Raw genomic sequence first — 19,143 nt, forward strand, 5'->3', positions numbered from 1 at the left:
AACCCTTTACAGTACCTTTAGCATGTCAGCTGCTTCCTTCCTGCGCTGTGCCATGTCCTCAGATTCAGTCAGAAGATCATCCAATAAGGATGACTTATACAGCTGTCCTACTAACTCACTCTGAAGAGTATCTTTCACATGATTAACCAAAAAATGCATTACTGCCTTTGGCACACTGCAAAACAAAACAACAGATGATCCATTAATTTAGAATAAAAGCCTAAGTTTTAAAACACGTATTTTCAAAACAGATAATGGAATCATCAAGCAATATTAATCTGATTTCATACTATAGTACTAACCTGTCCTGAATGTTCTTTCTGACGATAAGAAAATACGATTTGATGAGTCGTTCAATGACCTCACAATCTCGCTGTTCACGGGCAGATAGTTTTCGTGCAACAGGCACTGGCTAAACAGAGTGAGGGGAAGAAAAAATTTTTACTTGTGTGCCATTTTGAATCAGCAACATTTAAAAGTTCCAGAAGTTTTTGTGACTTTCAGTTCATTTTGTCTTTTGAGGTGTTTTCCTAGCAATCTGGTTATCTTAGCGGTGTTCACCCATTTGCATGGCTTACCACATCCAGCAGATTTACAGCGTGGCCTTTTTGTGGACTCGCTGGCATAATTGGAATTGGTTTTGATTTTTCCTCAGCCAGTAACTCTTCAGCTTTGGAAGTTTTCAGCATTCCTCTCCAGTTGCCTGTTGTTGGTTCTTGACCACCATCTCCAACCCCACCACCACCAGCCGCAACCTGAAAAAAACACATTCCAAAACCTATTCCCACTGTATCATACCTGACATTACCTAAAGTTCATTTTCTTTGACAGCAGTCAAGGAGAACACACATCCAGTACCCATCTGGAATTTCCTCTATTCAAAAAGATGGTAGGTGGCATGTATAACTGGAACCCTGAGCTATCATAAACAAGAGGTTTTGTTGTCATTTCTTTGCAAGCCTCAGCCAACAGATTTAATTTTTCTTTATCGTTTGCTAACTTTAATATTCTTCCTCTTCTCCAACCCCTCTAACAGCAGATTGTGGGAAAAGCATAAACTGCCCTTAAAAACAAGAGTACTTATTAAAAGCACAAGGAAAAACAGCTGCCATTTAGCCTAATTTTTTCAAAGTAATCTCACACACTATTGACCTATGATCTCTCCAAAAGTTCTATGAACTAATGTCTCCAAAACTTCAGAGTTTTCTAAGTTAGCTTACATCTTTACTGGTCAACAAAATACCATAGAATAAAACTAATAAAACAAGGATACACTCATAATTCTTAGGCTGGCAGTGACTTTGAAGCTGCCTAAAATGTGGAAAGAAATCTAGTAATCACAAGTACTTCTGCACCTTCTTTTCTAGGATAGCTGTTAGTTTATACAAGAAAGAATGTTTAGGAAAATGGAAAAAACAGTAACTCATCAACATATAAGAATAGTTTTAGATGCTCCTTAAAAAGATCTTACAGAGTGTTATGGCAATTGTTAAAAAAATCAGCTTTCAAAACAAAAAGAACTGGGGGTCAATTATAGGGTGATGAATGGTTAACTAGCCTTTTGGGGGTAATATCACTGTTTAATTTTTCCAAAAGTCAGTTTGGGGTATCATTCTGAATCAAAATACTGGCCCAGATTGCCTCAAATATGCTAGTTAAGATATGCCGTAGCTCAATACAGGCAGTATATTTATACACTAATGTTAAAATGAGTAACTGTATCTTTAAACACCAGTGAACGATTAAAAAAAAAAGTCAGCAAATTCAGAGTGATGCGAGGAGTGAAATAAAACTTAAAGCAATAAATCCTCAGCACAGTGGGCTGAGAGAAGGTAAGACCTTTATAAACTTTTGAGGTTCAGAACCTTACATCTGGACAATTAAGTGAGGAAAGGAGCCAAAGGCAGAAAAACCAGAAATAAGGATGGGTCTGAATGAGTCATTGATGATTTCATCTTCCCCAAAAAAAGATGATCAAAAATTGACAGTCTCAAGCGCTTGCAGTCCCTGTTTTGAATTTGCTTAAGCTGCCAAGGCACATGTTAATAAGCTAGGTGTTTAGGGTGACAAGGCAAACCGCATGGAAGCACAAGAAAGCAGGAGAGGGTTATCCATTAGTACTGGACAGAGCTCAGAGCCTTTAAAGAGGAAATGTTCAAAAGTATTAACTTTCATCTCTGGAATCTCAATTCCCTACCACAATATTAAAATCAAAACTAGGAGAAAGCCTGTAGTTGTTATTTAAGGAAATGTTAAAACTAGAACTAATGCCATCTTAGAAGGGTTAGTTAGGTAAGAGAAACAAAAAATGGAACACAGACAAGGGGCAGATGCTATGGTACAAACAGCTTCTCCAATGGTTTTGAAGACAGTGTTTCAATGAGAACCAAAGGTACATTTCCATTCTGAAGCAAGAGACTCACATTTTTAGTTTCTCTTCTGCTGTCCTGAATTAACTGTTAAAAGATATGTTAAAACATGCAGTTTAACAAGCAAAATTTAAATACCAATAGCCTGAATTTCAAAAATGCAGGATAATTTCCTCTTTAAATTATTTTTGTGTGCATCTTTATTACAAGCAAAGGCATGTCAACAATAATTTATAAAGTATACGCTGTTACATAATTTAAGATTCCTATTAGAATGAAATGATCTAACCTTAGCACAACAACCCACATTAATGTTCTGCTATTACTGTACAGTGTGGTGTCTCCAGATGATTATGTTGCACCAAACAACTAGGCATGCAGGCTTAGATTAAGAATCAGAACAGACCTTGCCATCAGCCTCAGCAGAAGCAGCAGGGGAGGGCTCCTGGGAGGCAGGTGCCAAAGCACTTGGAACTTTATAAGACTAAAGGCAAAAAATGCAGGGAAAGAAAATCAAGGATGCCAAAAGTGCATTCAGAAACGTTCTATAAATGTAAATTTTTCTGCTCTGTATCAAAATAGTAAAGTAACATGAGAAATAAAAGTAATTATGGGATATAAAATTATGGCTTATTCGTATTTCTTATATTATTGTCACCTTCGTTAAAAAACCTTCTTCAGATGAATACCTAAGAAAAATCCAAATTCAAAAACTTCATTTTTACTTTTGGAATCTGGTAAGATCTTTTCTGGTAAAGAATTCAAGATAACACATTTGTATACATACATTTTAATCTATGCAACTGTTACAGAAAACCAAAACCTATTATGTGCACATTATCTTCTCTCCAAAATGCCTTGTTACAGTAAAGTCATTTCAACTAATTTTACAAAGTTGATAAAGTCACCATAAGCTTTGTTTTAAAAGCTCAATATTTTGGGGTGCCTCGGTGGCTCAGCTGGTTAAGCCTCTGACTACTCCCAGTTTCAGCTCAGGTCATGATCTGGGGGTCTTGATATGGAGCCGCGTGTTGGGCTCTTCTCAGCCTGGAGTTTGCTTGAGATTCTCTCTCTCATTCTCCCTTGATCCCGCTCCCCCTCTCTTGTGTGCACTGTCACTCTCTTCTAAAATAAATCTTTTTAGGGATCCCTGGGTGGCGCAGCGGTTTGGCGCCTGCCTTTGGCCCAGGGCGCGATCCTGGAGACCCGGGATCGAATCCCACGTCAGGCTCCCGGTGCATGGAGCCTGCTTCGCCCTCTGCCTATGTCTCTGCCTCTCTTTCTCTCTGTGACTATCATAAATAAATAAAAAATTTAAAAAAAAAATGTCTTTAAAAAAAAAATAAATAAAAAATAAAATAAATCTTTTTAAAAATAAATAAAAGCTTGGTATTTAAAATTCACCTTTAAGCATTTTTTCTAATGTTTTCAAGATACCATTATCTTTTACTTCAACCTATTTTTAAATAAACTTGCATATCTTCACTCAAACAATGAAACAGTTCCAATGAAATAGTAAAGGGAGATGAAGAAAAGACTGTTCCTAGAACTGAGTAATATTAAGGCTTACCAATCAATCCTTTGCATATTGGGAATATACTTTTAAAATAGTTTTTTTTTACCTTGTCTCGTGATACAGCTGAAGGTAATTCTCTTGCTAGCCTGTTTCTCCTTTGTTCCTATAAAACACAACCAAACCAAACCAAAGTGATTATCAGAGCACTGAGATAGAAGCCTACTAAAAAATGTTCAGCTGAATTGAAAAGTGTGGAATAACTTACAGTATATCCTCTCACTGTTGGGACTCATGCCACAATTTTATTTTAAAACAAACAAATCATTTAACCCAATGCTTCTCAATCTTTTTTTCTGCCCAACACACCTGAAGGATACAATATAACGTCAGTTATAGTGGCTCCCTGTACCAGGGATTCTCAATTGAGGGGCAATGGGCCGACATCTCTGCCTTTCCCACTAGGCGTCCATGGTTTCAGCTGTCCCCACATAAACGTGTGCATAAGCCTTTAGCACACCATGCGGAATCTTCTAAGCGCACAAATGACAGAAAACGTAAGCCTTTAAAAATCACTCTACCCTGCACACCTCTGTGTTAAATTCACACAATTCCCACCCACAAAACCCTGAATACTGTGGTAGAGATTATCCTTTCAGGATGTTCCATTTCCTTTATTCTAAACTCTCCCAGAATAAAAGTAGAGAAAAACCTAATTTAACAGAATGACCACCCACTCTTCTAACTTGCCAATATCAGGTAACTTGGTACAAAGCTTAAGAAACAGTGTTAAGTTCAAATCAACAGGTAGTGAACACCTACTGTATGTCAAGCACCATGACCGGTGCAAGAGTGCAAACAGAAAGATGGAGGTGTTCACAGCTCTTTCCCAGGGAGCGACAAAGACCTAGGAAAGCATTTAGGTTAAATAAAGTCAAAATTGCTCCTAAGGAGCAACCATTTTATGAGCACTCTCAAACCTGCAAAAAAGACGTTAACAAAGCTTCCACTGTGATCTTTTATACTTAAGATTTTCTTTTGACAGATACTTGGCTGATTTTCATTTTTCTCATGGGGAGAATCCAGTGATAAAAAAAATAGAGCAGACAAGAAAAATATGGGGATTTAACAACCTTCAGAATAAGGTTGTTACATATTGTACATATTGAAGAGGGACAGGACACAAAGCAAAACACAGGAAAATCTAAAGCCCAGAAATTCTCATCCTAGTCCATTACCAACCAGTTATGACCTCAGCTGGCCCTGGACAATGGTCCTGGTTTATTTAACTTTGTTAACTGGACAGGTTACCAACTCTTTCAAGCCCTCAGTTTTGTAGTCTGTTAACATTATCTAACCTTAAAAGGCTGTTGTAAAGATTACTGAGAATATCCAAATAATGTTCTTTGTCATGAATCATTAAAAACAGGGACATGCTCATTTGTTAAAAAAAAAAAAAAACTTAGCTGAAATCATCATAAATGACCTTGTCAGTATCACAAAGTCCCATACATTAGTTTTCCATGGAAGGAGGTTTCAATGTTACAAGAACTAAATCTTTATTCTAAGTGTCTACATGCTAATTTTTACATAATGGTTACCCAGTGCCCTTTCCAAGTGCTTTAAAGTGTCCATTTTGAATTTTTCTTTTCTGACACTGAGTCGCCTCTGCTAAATAGCTATAAAATAGTTCCCTATACCTGTTACAAAGAGAAGGTGCTTGTTTCCTCCAACAGTGCCCAGCAAAATAAGCACTAAAAAAATACTGTTACCAATACTGGGCCTCAGACTCCTCATCTGTTTAACCAAGACTGAAGCGGATGACCCAGGGTCCCTTCCAGTTTCCAAATTACATGCTTAGAATTTTCTGTCCATCCATATGCATAAAAGGAAATTTTATAAAGAAGAGGGCTCTTAAGGTCTTACTGGATTAACGAGTAAGCAGAAAAATTTACTGTTCTTGGATAAAAGTAGCCAAGAAAGAAAAAAACAGCATCTGGATAAATTGCTTTATCCACTAGCCTTGGCTGTGTGAGATCTTAAACAACATTGCAACATTCAACTCAAATGGGAAAAAAAAAAGAGCTATGAAATGCAACCACCCCAGCACTGATGAAAATTTACTATTAATTAATTTAGGTAATTCTTGGAATGTTTCCTTCTCAGCTTTCAGAGCCAAATGAAAACTATTTTAAACACACTTAGTTTTGCACTCTTCAACCTGAATAAACTACAACAGTTACTGAAAGGGAGCAGGCAGGCAGTCCTTCAACACTAAATCAGTGAATCCCAGGTCCCCTCTGAATTACAATTGTGTAAACAGAAAATGAGAAAAATGCCTCCAGGTGGTTTTGACAATTAAAGTTATGTAACAATGTAATGCTGTCATACTTCCTGGGATATGACAGACCATAAATGACATAGCCTATGTATGTTTTATAGTTATCCCATGCTTGGTAAATTTGATACAACTGATTTACAACAGATTTTTTTCTCTCTAAAGAGACAATTCAAATGGTATTTACCTCTATATTATTGTTCATTAGCCCACATGCATCAGCAAAGTCTGGATGTTTTGTGTTGATATAAGCCAATTCAATCGCCACTAAGTTATGGACCTAGAAAAAAACAAAATTAGACCGTATACAAAAATACAGCGACCTAACTACTTTAGGAAACAAAACTTAGTAAACAGTTTTTAAAAAGACAGTATGGGAAACTGATGCCTAAATTAATAGTCAATAATTATACTCCAACTGATACATGTTATGCCATATAATTTGCTCTATCTTTTGAATAATTTACATCTCAGCATCTAAGAATGCATTTCCCCCTTTAGAGGGAGGGGAGGAAGTGACCTTAAGGTAGTTAGAAGTACTTTGCTAGAGGAAAAAAAAATTCCCTGATGCAAACCTAAAGTTCCAAGACTTTACATAATTTTGCTACTAAACTCAGGTTCAGGGGCACCTGGGCAGCCCAGTGGTTGAGCGTCTGCCTTTGGCTCTGGTCATGATCCTGGGGTCCTGGGTTCCAGTCCCACATCGGGCTCCCTTCGGGGGGGACCCTGCTTCTCCCTCTGCCTCTGCCTCCGCCTCTCTATCTCTCATGAATAAATAAAATCTTTTAAAAATAATAAAACCTCAGATGACCTGCTAATCCATTTCAAAGTTTCAGTTCAGTTTCAATACGAAAACATTTCATAATCAGATATAAAAGCTGTTAACTTTGAGCAAAGGATACATTGAAAGACCTGAGATAATGACTGATTAGCCTTAGACACACAGTTTAAATATTGTATGTGGTCTGAAATCCTAATAACAATAATCAAAACAGGACAATAAAAAAAAGGAAAGTTGAAATTCATTTCCCCAGCATTGCAGAGAGATTAACTCCTTCAGCTGTCTGCCTTAACAAATTGGGTATTAGATGAGTACTAAAAACATCAAGAACCAAGGTGAAAAGCATCTATTCAAATGAAATTCCAATGATTCTGTGCTGTCACTGGGTAGACACTGAGATCAGGCTAACTATATCCTGCTCCTCTCAGTCTGGGTGTTCCACTCTCTAGGGAAACTGCCAAATAGCAGCGCTCACATTCTATACTTCCAGGGATGGTTTTGTACTCTTTGTAAACCTCCATGGGGACTCGCCACCATCCTGAGCCAAGGATCCAAATGCACTTCTAGTGACCAGAAAGGGAAACAAAACACGCAGCCAACAAATAGAGACATAAGGCAATTTCAAATGCTTATCCCCTATTTTTGCCAATTTCAGCATTTTTAAGGATAGCAGTAACCCAGAAAAGAGCAGCAAGCAACCATGATATTGCAGTGTTGCATCATCAAACAAGCAAACTACAAGTGGCCAAATTACCCTGATGTACTAGAGCTAAAATAGTTTGCTATATAAAAGCTCAGTTTACCGGGCCTGATTATTAAACTAATTTTCCATTAGATCAGTGGTGCTATATAGTATAGCAAAGCTATTCACAATCGTCAACACTAACTACATTCTTATGAAAACCTAGAACTGTAGGCTAACAGTGATTAAAATATGAAGAAAACTATACTTCATGCCAGAATTACTTGTGTCCTTTGAAATAAGAGTGAAGTTTACTTCTTTTTCTTCCCAATACACTGGGAAACATGGCTTAAACTCTAAAGTACTCCTATTGCTATACAAAAAAATTTCTTTAGTGGTTACCATGATGATTTGTGAAAATAGCAGCTCACCATTTCATTTGTAACAGGTAACCGCTTACGAAGAAGACAAGTCACTACTTCAACTATGGCATCATGAAGTTTAGGAAACCGCAACAATTCCTATAAATGATAGAAGAAAGAAAAATTTAACAGTCTACTTTGTTTAAAGGAAAATTAAATAATCACCAAAATACTGAATTAGATTTTAAGCAACAGATAGCATTACACTTCAAATCACTTTCAGATAAGGAAAAATGCAGATTTTTAACTTATTTTTAGCCCATCTTACATACTTCCTCCCAATCCACAAAACCACCGCTTCACGTCTATTTACTACTTAATCTGACACGTTACATTTCTCAGTTACCTGTGTACTATAATTGCTACAGTGCTGAATAATCCTTTGCATTTCCTCATGAACCAGTTCCACACAACGCAGGCTGGGTTCTTCCAGACGTTTGATTTGCCGCTTCACCAATAGCTCAAATGAAACTTCAGGCACAAACAAAGCAGGACGAGGACCCTAAAAAATTTTTTGAGCTCTTATTATAGCTATATTAAATTTTAATTCTTCCCTAAGTTAAAATAAATCATGTTTTTTGTTATTTTTCATGAAAAGTGCTTCCTTATATTAAGTATGAGGGCAAAAATACAATTCCTTTAAAGATATAGCTAATGGGTTAAAAATTATAATAAACCCTTAACTTTTTAAAAAATTTCTAAAAATTGAGCATACTCACAGTAGCATTTCTGATGGCAGTCAAAATGTCAATGGTGTTAAGGCCACCTAGTGGGTCAACAGATTCTAAAGTTCGCCCAAAAGTCTCATGGAAAATATAACATATCCTAGCACCACCGCATCTGAAAGGCAACGAAGTATATGGTTTCTATTATTATTAAAAGGGAAAGAAGCTACAAGTTAGAAGCCTTTCTATAAGCTTTTAAGGTCTTATTGTCTGATAAAGTCTCAGATAAGCAATTACTTTTAGATCATTTCCATGTGTTCTCAACTCCCTTATGAACCAGTTTCTGTAATTTTTTTCTTTTAATGAACAAGAGTCATTCCACAAAAGGCATCCATCACATGTGTGTATTTGTTTGCATGCACACAGACACACATACAGAATAATGGTCTGTCCAAAAACATCAGGTAACTAAGAAATATTAAACATCTTTTCTCTGCCCTTAGTTTCCTTGACTATGAGCTTTTTAAAAGACAAGAAATGATATCTTGTTTATTTCTGTTTATTCACAATTTAGAGAAAAGATAGGCAAACTTTTCCTGTAAAGGGCCAGATAGTAAATAGTTTAGGCTTTTCAGGCCATACGGTCCCTGCCACGACAACTCCATTCAATTACTGAGCACAAAAGCAGCTATAGACAAAAATACAAACAAATAAGTGTAGCTGTGTTCCAGTAAACTTATGCACACTAAAATTTGGATTTTAACATGTCATGAAATATTCTTTGAATATTTTTCAACCATTTAAAAATGTAAAAATCCTTCTTGGCCGATGGGCTACAGTTTTCTTCTGCTTTAAACAAATTAAATCTCTACTATCCACTACTTTCTTACCATAGTCTAAGAAGAAGGTACCAACCTACATTATGTTAAGTGAAATAAGCCAGACACAAAAGGACAAAGATTATATGATTCCCCTCATATAAAATATCTAGAATTAGCAAATTCATAGAGACAGAAAGTAAATTAGAGGTTACCAGAGACTGGAGGAGGAGGGAACAAAGAAATACTGCTTAATGGTTACAGAGTTTCTGTTGGGGTGAGGAAAATTTTAGAAATAGACACCATCTGATGCTTAGACAATATTGTGACTGTAACCAAATGCTATTAAACCACATTTAAAAATGGTTAAATTATCCATTTGCCTCCAACAGATCCTTTCTCCAAATAATTTTCCATAATGATTAAAATTATCCTTCTAAAATGGGTACTCCTCTGACTGAAAGTGTTTTATTTTCTATGGCAGGAAGTTCTCTAAATTCTGAAGATATCTGACTTTCCACAATCTTGTTCTCAGATGCCTTTGCTGCCTAACCGCCTGCTATGTCCTGCCACCGTACATGCCATTCCCCAAATACACCTTTTGCATTATTCTTTGCTGTCCCCCAAAAGCCTAAAACACTCTTCTACTTATTGCTTCCCTATATCCTATTCAGAGCCCAACCATAACACATTCTTAACTATGGCACTTACCCAGTCTCTCAGAGAAATGTAAATGATCTCTCCTCAATGTTTTAAGGCTTAAATGATTACACAGATAGATATCTGCTTTATTAACTACTTATAAAATTCCCCATATATAAGCACTTTTCTAGATATGCAGTATATTAAATAAGTATTTAAATAAAAATACTTGATTATACACCTGTTTGCCACCGAATCATGCCTTGTGTTATCTTGTTCTACCTTACCCACTAAGTGCTTCAAAGGCTCATCTTAGTAATCTGTATTTCCCCTCAATATGCCATATGTTTATATATATAATATATATTAATATTATATATTAATATTATATATTATAATATGACTAACCATTCACCAATTAGTTAAATACTGTCTTTATAGAATTAACTCACATAACAGGCCACCTGTGTCACACAAAAGTACACAGAATACACATACCAATGTGTGTATAATTTCACAAGTGGTAAAATCTGAATAAGCTCTGTGGGCTGTACCCTTGGTCCATTTTCTCATTTTGTTTCTGTACTACAGTTATGCAAGATGTCAACACTAGGGAAGATGGGGTGGAAAGATTAATAGGACCTAGGAAGGCATATTTATTTGCAACTTCCTGGAAGTCTATAATTATTTCAAAATTAAAAACTTTTTTTTAAAGTGAGAGTTCAGAGAAATGAACATTCTTACATATTGCTAACAGTAAAACAATATAATCCACTAACAGTATGATAACAGGAAGGGATTTTTAGGATGTTCTCCCTTTGATATAGTAATTCCATCCTAAGAATTTAGCCTAAGGGTTTACTCAGATTCATGCCCCCAAAATAGTCGATCAAAACACTGTTTATATTTAAATGAAACTATCAGTAGTAGGGTACTGGTTCAAGACATGAGGGTGTATCTAAAAAGCAAAATACTATGTAAATTTTAAGATTGATAATAGAAATGTATAAAATTAATATTAGTTGTTTGTGACACAATGATTTAAAGGAAATCATCCAAAACAGCATGATAGTGTTCTGATCTGATTTTTGAAGATGTGTAATACAGGCATTTATAATATTTTATCATTGCATTGAAAAACGTCTAAGTTCATGCCAAAATTAGCAGGGATTATTTCTGGATAGTGGAATTAAGTCATTTTGTCCTTCTGTTCTTTTTATCTGCATTTTCTTTTTTTTTTTCCATGAAAAATCATAGTGTGTCTATTAAAGAGACAAATATTTAAAAAGTTAAATTATCAATTATATTTAAATGCTTATCAAAGTCTTGTCTAAAAAAAACAAATTTACTGTGCTTTACCTAGTTTACAAAGCATTTTATTAACACATATGTCAGACAGCATCCTATTGTTTCTGCAAAACACTATTCTGCAAATAACAAATCATGATCAGAAAATCTCAGAGTTAAAGTCACTGTTACGAAAGCAAAAGTAACCCAGCAATTCAGATAAGCAAACCCATAGAGAAATTTTTTACTTACAGCTCTGAAGTTTCGATATATTTTGCAGTTCCTTCAATAGTGTTACAATATTCTGTGGCAAATTTGGTGATAAGCTGGAGCAGAGTAGCACTTTTATCGTCGACCGGCTCACCATAGCTATTGAGGAGAGACTGATACTGGGCAGCTAGAACATTTATCCTGGTTTTCAGCTCTGGTAAGCAATCTCTGATGTGATGCATCAGTAACCTAACAAAGGTCAGAAAGAAAGGATTCTTACAGTAAAGCTGTGTATTCTGAAGACCCAAACAGGTCAAATTTTTAATGTGCCAATAATGGTAAAAGCTGTCAAATAATTTGTCCTGGCAGGAAATAAAGCAATATTAGGCTGGAAGTAAATGCTTAGTGTGAAAAAAAGACACGATGATATTGAGCCCACACTTTTTACATTTTTCAGACTAAGTAATCATTTTCACTGTGCTGAGTATCCACAGTAAAACAGAAGTCAGAAATCAAAATTATGTAGATAGAATTATACTGAGTAGCTTACTTTCTATGAGGTAATTGTAATTAATATAAAAATAATTTTTTCAATTTATATCTGGCTCTCTAGCAATCGCTACAATTTGATGGGTTGAACACGAACAAAGAATTTAGTCAACACTTTTTAAATTTGCCTTCAACCCCATCTTATTAAGATCCAAGTCCATGAGCCTTTATTTAAGGAATACGACAAAAGTAAGAGAAAACAACTTTCATTTCAGTCATTTAAAAATCATCTAGAAAGCTTTTCCAGTCCCTCTACCATCAGTGGGTATTAAGGATTCAAGGTATATACTTTAAATTCTTTTTGTGGATAAGAACAGAAGACATCCGAAAATAACAATTGGTTATGTAAAAAATAGACATTTTAATTTAGTTCCTGAAACCCCAAGGGGAAATTAGTCATCTGCTATTTAGTTCTATTATCAAAAGATTAGACTGTCAAGAACTTCATAATTAAGACATTTTAAAATTCCCTTGAGCACTCCTAGACTACATAATTTAATGCCAGTCACCTGAACAAAAAGACATCTATCTACATTACAAGAACCTACTGTACAAGAAACAAAACATGAAACTGTACACACAAAAATGTTATGAAAAGGAACTAAAAATGAGAGCTCACAGACACCTATTGCCAAACCAAAAGACCGTATTTTCCAAGAGTAAAAACGTTACCTGTTTAAAGTCCTAGCAAGATACTTTGTTCCATTTCTGTTAGCCAGAGATGGGTATTTCTTTTGAAGGAAAGCATATTCATCACGGATTGAATCAGTTACACTCTTCTTATTGTTAATGTCTAGTTGGCTCCTAAGGTTGAAAAATAACAAACTGTTTAACTAAAGTCAATTGTGGTCCTCTACATACCTTAGATGATGATGGTAGTAGCACCAGACATTGCTTGTAGTGCCTGATATGGATTGTGTTATCTAATTTTTGCAGTAATTCTTGCAGTAGGTATTATCCCATTTTACAGCAAAGGAATTGATGCCCAGGGACATTAACCTACGCAAGATCACATGTTAAGTACTTCCACCAAGATTCAACCTGTGACTTGTAAGTAATACCTGAATAGTTTAGGCCTCACTGTTACCATTAACTACTGCCAAAAGCAGCAGTCTGAAGTAACAGGGTAGACAAGTGAAAAAAAAAAAAGTATAAATATGATAACCAGCAGTATATTTTATCCATATACAGGTATCTAATTTCTATCAAAAATAATTAACTTCAAGAGCAGTCATTTATAGATGCAAGTCTTACGCCATGAAATGGGAGGGGGCAGATTAAAAAAAAAAAAGCCAAAGTATGGATAAGATAGGACATACAAAGCAGACAACTTAATTGTAATGGACCCTGGGTATCACTTTAGTAAAAACAGTTTCATTTTAAAAGGCCTGAGATTTAAAGATGTTAGCTGGCATTTAAATCCACATTAGGGGATCCCTGGGTGGCGCAGCGGTTTGGCGCCTGCCTTTGGCCCAGGGCGCGATCCTGGAGACCCGGGATCGAATCCCACGTCAGGCTCCCGGTGCATGGAGCCTGCTTCTCCCTCTGCCTGTGTCTCTGCCTCTCTCTCTCTCTCTGTGACTATCATAAATAAATAAAAAAATTAAAAAAAAATTAAAAAAATAAAAATAAAAAAAATAAATCCACATTAAAGGGGTATCTGGGTGGCTCAGTTGGTTAAGTGTCTGTCTGACTTTGGCTCAGACTCATGATCTCAGTCTCCCTCTTCCTCTTTCAAACAAATAAATAAATCTTTAAAAAATTTAAATCCACATTACATATCTAGTTTATGGACAAACAAGGAGTAGAACCCAGATCTCATGTTCATTTCAATGCTTCCTACTTATAAAGGCTTTGGAAAAAAAAATATATATATAAAGGCTTTGGACTAAAGATCTTCATTTGAAATCTTTCACATGTGACTTTGGTGGATGTATAGCTTGAGTCTTCTGATTATAAAATAAACATCATCCCCTACCTCACAGAGCTGTTATAAGGATTCAAAGAGCTACCATTTGGAAACTGCTAACAGAAGAGGATCTAAAATATAATTAGACACTCAACAGGAGTTTCTTTTCTATAATTTTTAATACCAGCTATTTATGATTAGGATACCTTTAATAAAATTTCTCCAAGTCATCCTGGCAATTAAAAAGGATCACTAATACGAGAGGTGTTAAACCAGTTTATTAAAATCCTACCACCTTATTTACAGACTCTGTCTCGAATGTGAACAAACTAAATAATACTTTTTTTTTCTCTTCCAGTGCACTCCTCATATATAACATAATAGGCAGAAATTTTCCACCCTGGCTATTAAATTTTCTTTCATTTTATGGACTGCTTACTTTAAAAACACTTTCCATTACAAATGCCCATAGGAGGCTAATGTGAATCTCTCTCCTCTCTTCAGAGTAATAAATTCCTAGCAATACCAAGATTATATAAAAGGGAAAAAAAAGTTTTTCTTTTTTTAAAAAACTGCTTTTAAAATTCAGATTTGCAGGTGCCTGGGTGACTCAGTCGGTTAAGCATCTGCCTTCGGTTCAGGTCTTGATCCCAGGGTCCCTGTTCAATGGAGAGCCTGCTTCTCTCTCTTCCTCTGCCTGCCACTCCCCCTGCTTGTGCTCTTTCTCCGTGTCAAATAAATAAATAAAATCATTTTAAAAAAATAAAAATAAAATTCAGATTTCCTTTGAAATGGGAATGCTGCAATTCTTATCCCATTCTTGATTGCTAACCTGTTAACTACTCCAATTATTCCAAGTTTGACTGGTATAACCCTTCCCATCAATACATCCATGGCATCAGTACCCGCATCCATGAGGTCAAGTTTAGTGATTACAGCTAAGGTTCTGCGACCTGGTAAATGCAAAAAACAAAAAACAAAAGAAGAAAATGATCCATTAAATAAAGCTATTAGGTATTAATAAGGAAAAATCCTCATCTATAATTCCTCCTTAACATTATCTCTGTCATTTTAGTAATGCTTTTCTGACCTTTGCTTACAAATACTTTTTAAAACCTAATTATAGGGGTACCTGGGTGCTCCTGTATGAAGCAAAGCTACATTTATTAGCAGCAATAATAACTAATCCCTGCAAGCTGCCATTTTATATAAAGAAATGCACACCACAGCATTAGTCAAATATCATACACTGACCCACAGTATGAACTAAATTAGGACTTACAAACATAATCCTTGGAGTTATAAATGCTTCTTAAAAGGATTTTACCTTTATTTCTAAGAATTTCCTCTGCCCTTTCTAAATGTTTTCTACCTCTGCAGAATGTAGGTAACACAATCATCTACATTGATTATGAGAGTTAATTATTCATAGAAGTCAACCATTTAAAAATCTAAATCATTTTATTGATACAAAACAAGTCCTCTTTACAAAACCATCTTATAATTTTAAAATCATTAGGCAACCATTACAAATATGGATATTATGTCAAGTGCTTTTGCCTTGTCTATACAGCAACTAACCCATTAAAGTTTAATTTCCATCAGAATTTCTATTTGTAATTATAAGCAAAATAGGAATGCATTATTTTTAAAATCTTTATTAATAGCTAGAGAAATTACTTTTAAAAATAAATACTCCTTTCTTGAGGGTAGATTTACCACTGTTAATCAAGGATCTCATTAAACATTAATATCTGTCCTTACCATCTGGATCTACTTCTCTTGAAATCTTAAGTGCCTCTGATGTTGCCATATCTGTATTAGCAGCAGTGACAGCAAGGATGATGGAATTTGGATTACTGATGAACCGAAGAATGAGCTCTCTGATTTGAAGCTCGATATCCTTAGGTTGATCACCTACAGGCACCTGAACCGAACAGATGAGCAAGGAACTAATAATAAAAATCAACTCAACTTCCCCCCTGCCAATTTAATCTACAGAATATAGGTATTACTCCATTCACAGATAGTTAAAATGAAGAACGTATATAGTACTAGCATTATATATGAATTTGGTAGTATTAAAGTCTCAAAACATATTTCTTGCAAATATCAAAAGTTTACCGTGTAAAGGATTGGTCAATGCCCAGAGGCAAATCCATTCGTTCATTCAATTAGCAAGTATTTATTGGCAACCTACTATAATTCAGGCACCATTATACATCAGATGTCACAGTAGTGATTTAAAAAAAAAAAGACCAAGATTCCTGTCTTCATTAAGTTTATATTTTAGTGATGAGAAGTAGCTAATAAGCAAATACATATATATATTTTCTAGGTGGTGGCAGAGCTATGGAAAACATTAAGCAGAACAAGGAGCTAGGGAGTGATCAGATAAGGTTATACTTTTAAATAATTACTTTAGGATTATGCTTTCAAAAAGAGAAATGAGGGAAAAAGTCACTCAGATAATGACATTTAAGAGAATGAGCAGAAACTAAAGGAGATAAGGGAGAAGTACATGCAGATATCTGAGGGAAGAATATTCCAGCACAATGAATAGTAAGAGCAGAAAACTCGAACAGAAAGAGTCAGAATAACAGGGATATTTTAAATCACTTTTAAGAACTTAAGCTTTTATTATAAATGAAATGAAAACCCACTGGAGATTTTGAGCCAAGGCATGACATAATCTAATTTTCACCTTAATAGCATCATTCTGGCTGCTTAAGAATAAGATTATGAGGAAGACCTATTAGGAGGGCTATTGTAGTAATCCAGCTGATAGGATAGTGGCTAGGTCAGGATGGTAGCTACAAATTTGTAAGATAAAATGGAGTTCTGGACAGATTTTAAATGTAAGGAAAACCAAAAGGAGGGGATCCCTGGGTGGCTCAGTGGTTCAGCGCCTTCCTTTGGCCCAGGGTGTGATCCTGGAGTCCGGGGATCAAGTCCCACATCGGGCTCCCTGCATGGAGCCTGCTTCTCCCTTTGCCTATGTCTCTGCCTCTCTCTCTCTATCATGAAAAAATAAATAAAAATATTTAAAAAAAAAGAAAAGAAAAGAAAACCAAAAGGATCTTCTGAGAAAGTAGGGTGTGGAATAAAACGTGTCATGTCAAGGATGACTACAAACTTTTTGGCCTAAGAAAGAAGAAAGTTGCCATTTATTGAGGTGGTGGAGACTACAGAAGTATTAAGTAAGATTGAGGGAATAGGTAAGAAATTTAACATGAGACACATAAAGTTCGCCTATTAGACACTTCAGTGTACGTGCCAAATAGAGAGTTGGGATATACAAGTCTGGAGATGTTTAAATGCTGTCAGCATAGACATTCATATATTAAAAGCCATAGTTTGGAGGAAATCAATGGTGTGGGGGAGAGGGTAGTGTACCCAACTGACAAGAGGTCTAAAAATAGCTCTGGGCACTCACTGTGGAAACACTGGGAAGATAAGAAACCAGCAAAAGAGACAGAGAAGGAGTGGCCAGTAAGACTGGAGAGAAACCTGCAGAGTATGGTATCCTGGAAGCCAAGTAAAGAAAGTATTTCAATGAGAACAGAGGGCTCGACTATATTCAATGCTGCTAATAGATCAACTGGGGGGGAAAAAAAAGCTGATTATTCTCATAAGGTCAAGCAAAAACGACCACAATTGAAAACAAATATGACCAAATCCACAATGAGTAACAACTAATCTTTACCTTGGTCATTCCTGGCAAATCCACAAGTGTCAGATTGACAACATTGGGTGAAAAAATCTTAAGATGAATTGGCTCAGGGCTTACTCCCTAAAAATAAGTTTTAAAATATATTAAAATCACATTAAAATTTCAGTGAAATATAAATTGCTAAAGTATACCTCACTTCAAGCAGATAGACATTAGACGCTTTTAAGTATGAATTAAACTATGAACATTTAAACAATCAAAACTTGAGGAAACACATGAGGTAAGGCAGCCAGCCATATAGCAGGTGATAATCTTATCCAATTCTGTAACATCAATATACAAAAATTTATTTCCCTTGCATTATTTTACATTCTTGTCTCTTGATTCTGAATAGATACAACTTCTTAAATATGTTTAACAGACTTAGTGCTGAACTAAAGAAAACTGTATCACTATCCAAATTTATGAGGTTGAGCAGACAGTGAGGCATGGGCAAACAAGTTATCCATTTCAACTTGGTTCCTAATCTTTGACTATCAAGTAGCAAGAGTGTGTATTTTAAGAGATTCTTCAGAAAATTTACCTAAATCTTCAGATCCCTGAATCCAAGTAGTAAGAATTTGGATAATGAGAGATACCTCTATTTTCTCTCCCCTGGACTGAGATTATTTATTACACAGACTGCCTTCTCTTCACCATTAGCCCTCTAAAAATTTTGAAGCTGAGCCAGCTACAAGTTAAAGGGCATACAGAAAATATGCATAACTTGTCTTTGCACATGCCCTTAAATGTCCTTTTCTCTTACCTACTTTCTATCTTCTTTCATTAATCCATTGAAAATTCTAACTTCCCAGAAAGCTTTTCTGGAACATCCTTTACTCTGAGATATATTGGGTTACTCCAAACTACTTTTCTACTTCAAATACACCAGTGTTCAAAGTCATATGCTGATATTCAGCATACCTACCTAGGTTGTGTGCTTCTTAGGCATTCCCTTATCATGTTTAATACAAAGCTTTCCTCAACTGCTTCTGTAATTCCAATCTCACAGATATTTTAAATCCTTCAGGGTTTTATGTTAGGCATATGAAATCACTGAGATATTTGTACATATAATACAGATATTTGTACATATTACTTACATAAGATCAAAGTATTTACTTCATTACAAATATGACTTAGGAAAGAAGAGACTTTTCACAGATTTGGGGGTAGGGGACTTCTCATCCTTTGGACACTGGGTAAGAAAACCTGCTAGGTAAGTATATCACATCCCCACCATAAA

General features: G+C 35.5%; 1 protein-coding gene across 15 annotated transcripts in view; it reads right to left on the bottom strand.

Moving 5' to 3' along the window:
* Window positions 1-19,143, bottom strand: part of DNM1L (dynamin 1 like) — a 51,975-nt gene that overhangs the window by 2,063 nt on the left and 30,769 nt on the right. For 4 of the 15 annotated variants that reach the window (XM_026000102.2, XM_026000100.2, XM_072765602.1 and 1 more), the window contains 15 exons: window positions 17,892-17,978; window positions 15,950-16,112; window positions 15,018-15,138; window positions 12,949-13,080; window positions 11,770-11,976; window positions 8,825-8,945; window positions 8,452-8,607; window positions 8,115-8,204; window positions 6,408-6,500; window positions 3,992-4,048; window positions 2,776-2,853; window positions 2,424-2,456; window positions 579-755; window positions 303-412; window positions 16-175 (listed from right to left, as the gene is read on the bottom strand). In XM_026000102.2, coding sequence (XP_025855887.1) covers window positions 16-175; window positions 303-412; window positions 579-755; window positions 2,424-2,456; window positions 2,776-2,853; window positions 3,992-4,048; window positions 6,408-6,500; window positions 8,115-8,204; window positions 8,452-8,607; window positions 8,825-8,945; window positions 11,770-11,976; window positions 12,949-13,080; window positions 15,018-15,138; window positions 15,950-16,112; window positions 17,892-17,978 — 1,785 coding nt within the window. The remainder of the gene's footprint in view (window positions 1-15; window positions 176-302; window positions 413-578; window positions 756-2,423; window positions 2,457-2,775; window positions 2,854-3,991; window positions 4,049-6,407; window positions 6,501-8,114; window positions 8,205-8,451; window positions 8,608-8,824; window positions 8,946-11,769; window positions 11,977-12,948; window positions 13,081-15,017; window positions 15,139-15,949; window positions 16,113-17,891; window positions 17,979-19,143) is intronic. The other 11 variants (XM_026000103.2, XM_026000101.2, XM_072765601.1 and 8 more) reach the window with 3 other exon arrangements.

The sequence above is a fragment of the Vulpes vulpes genome, chromosome 8 (assembly GCF_048418805.1).
Source record: "Vulpes vulpes isolate BD-2025 chromosome 8, VulVul3, whole genome shotgun sequence".
Classification (NCBI taxonomy): Eukaryota; Metazoa; Chordata; class Mammalia; order Carnivora; family Canidae; genus Vulpes; species Vulpes vulpes.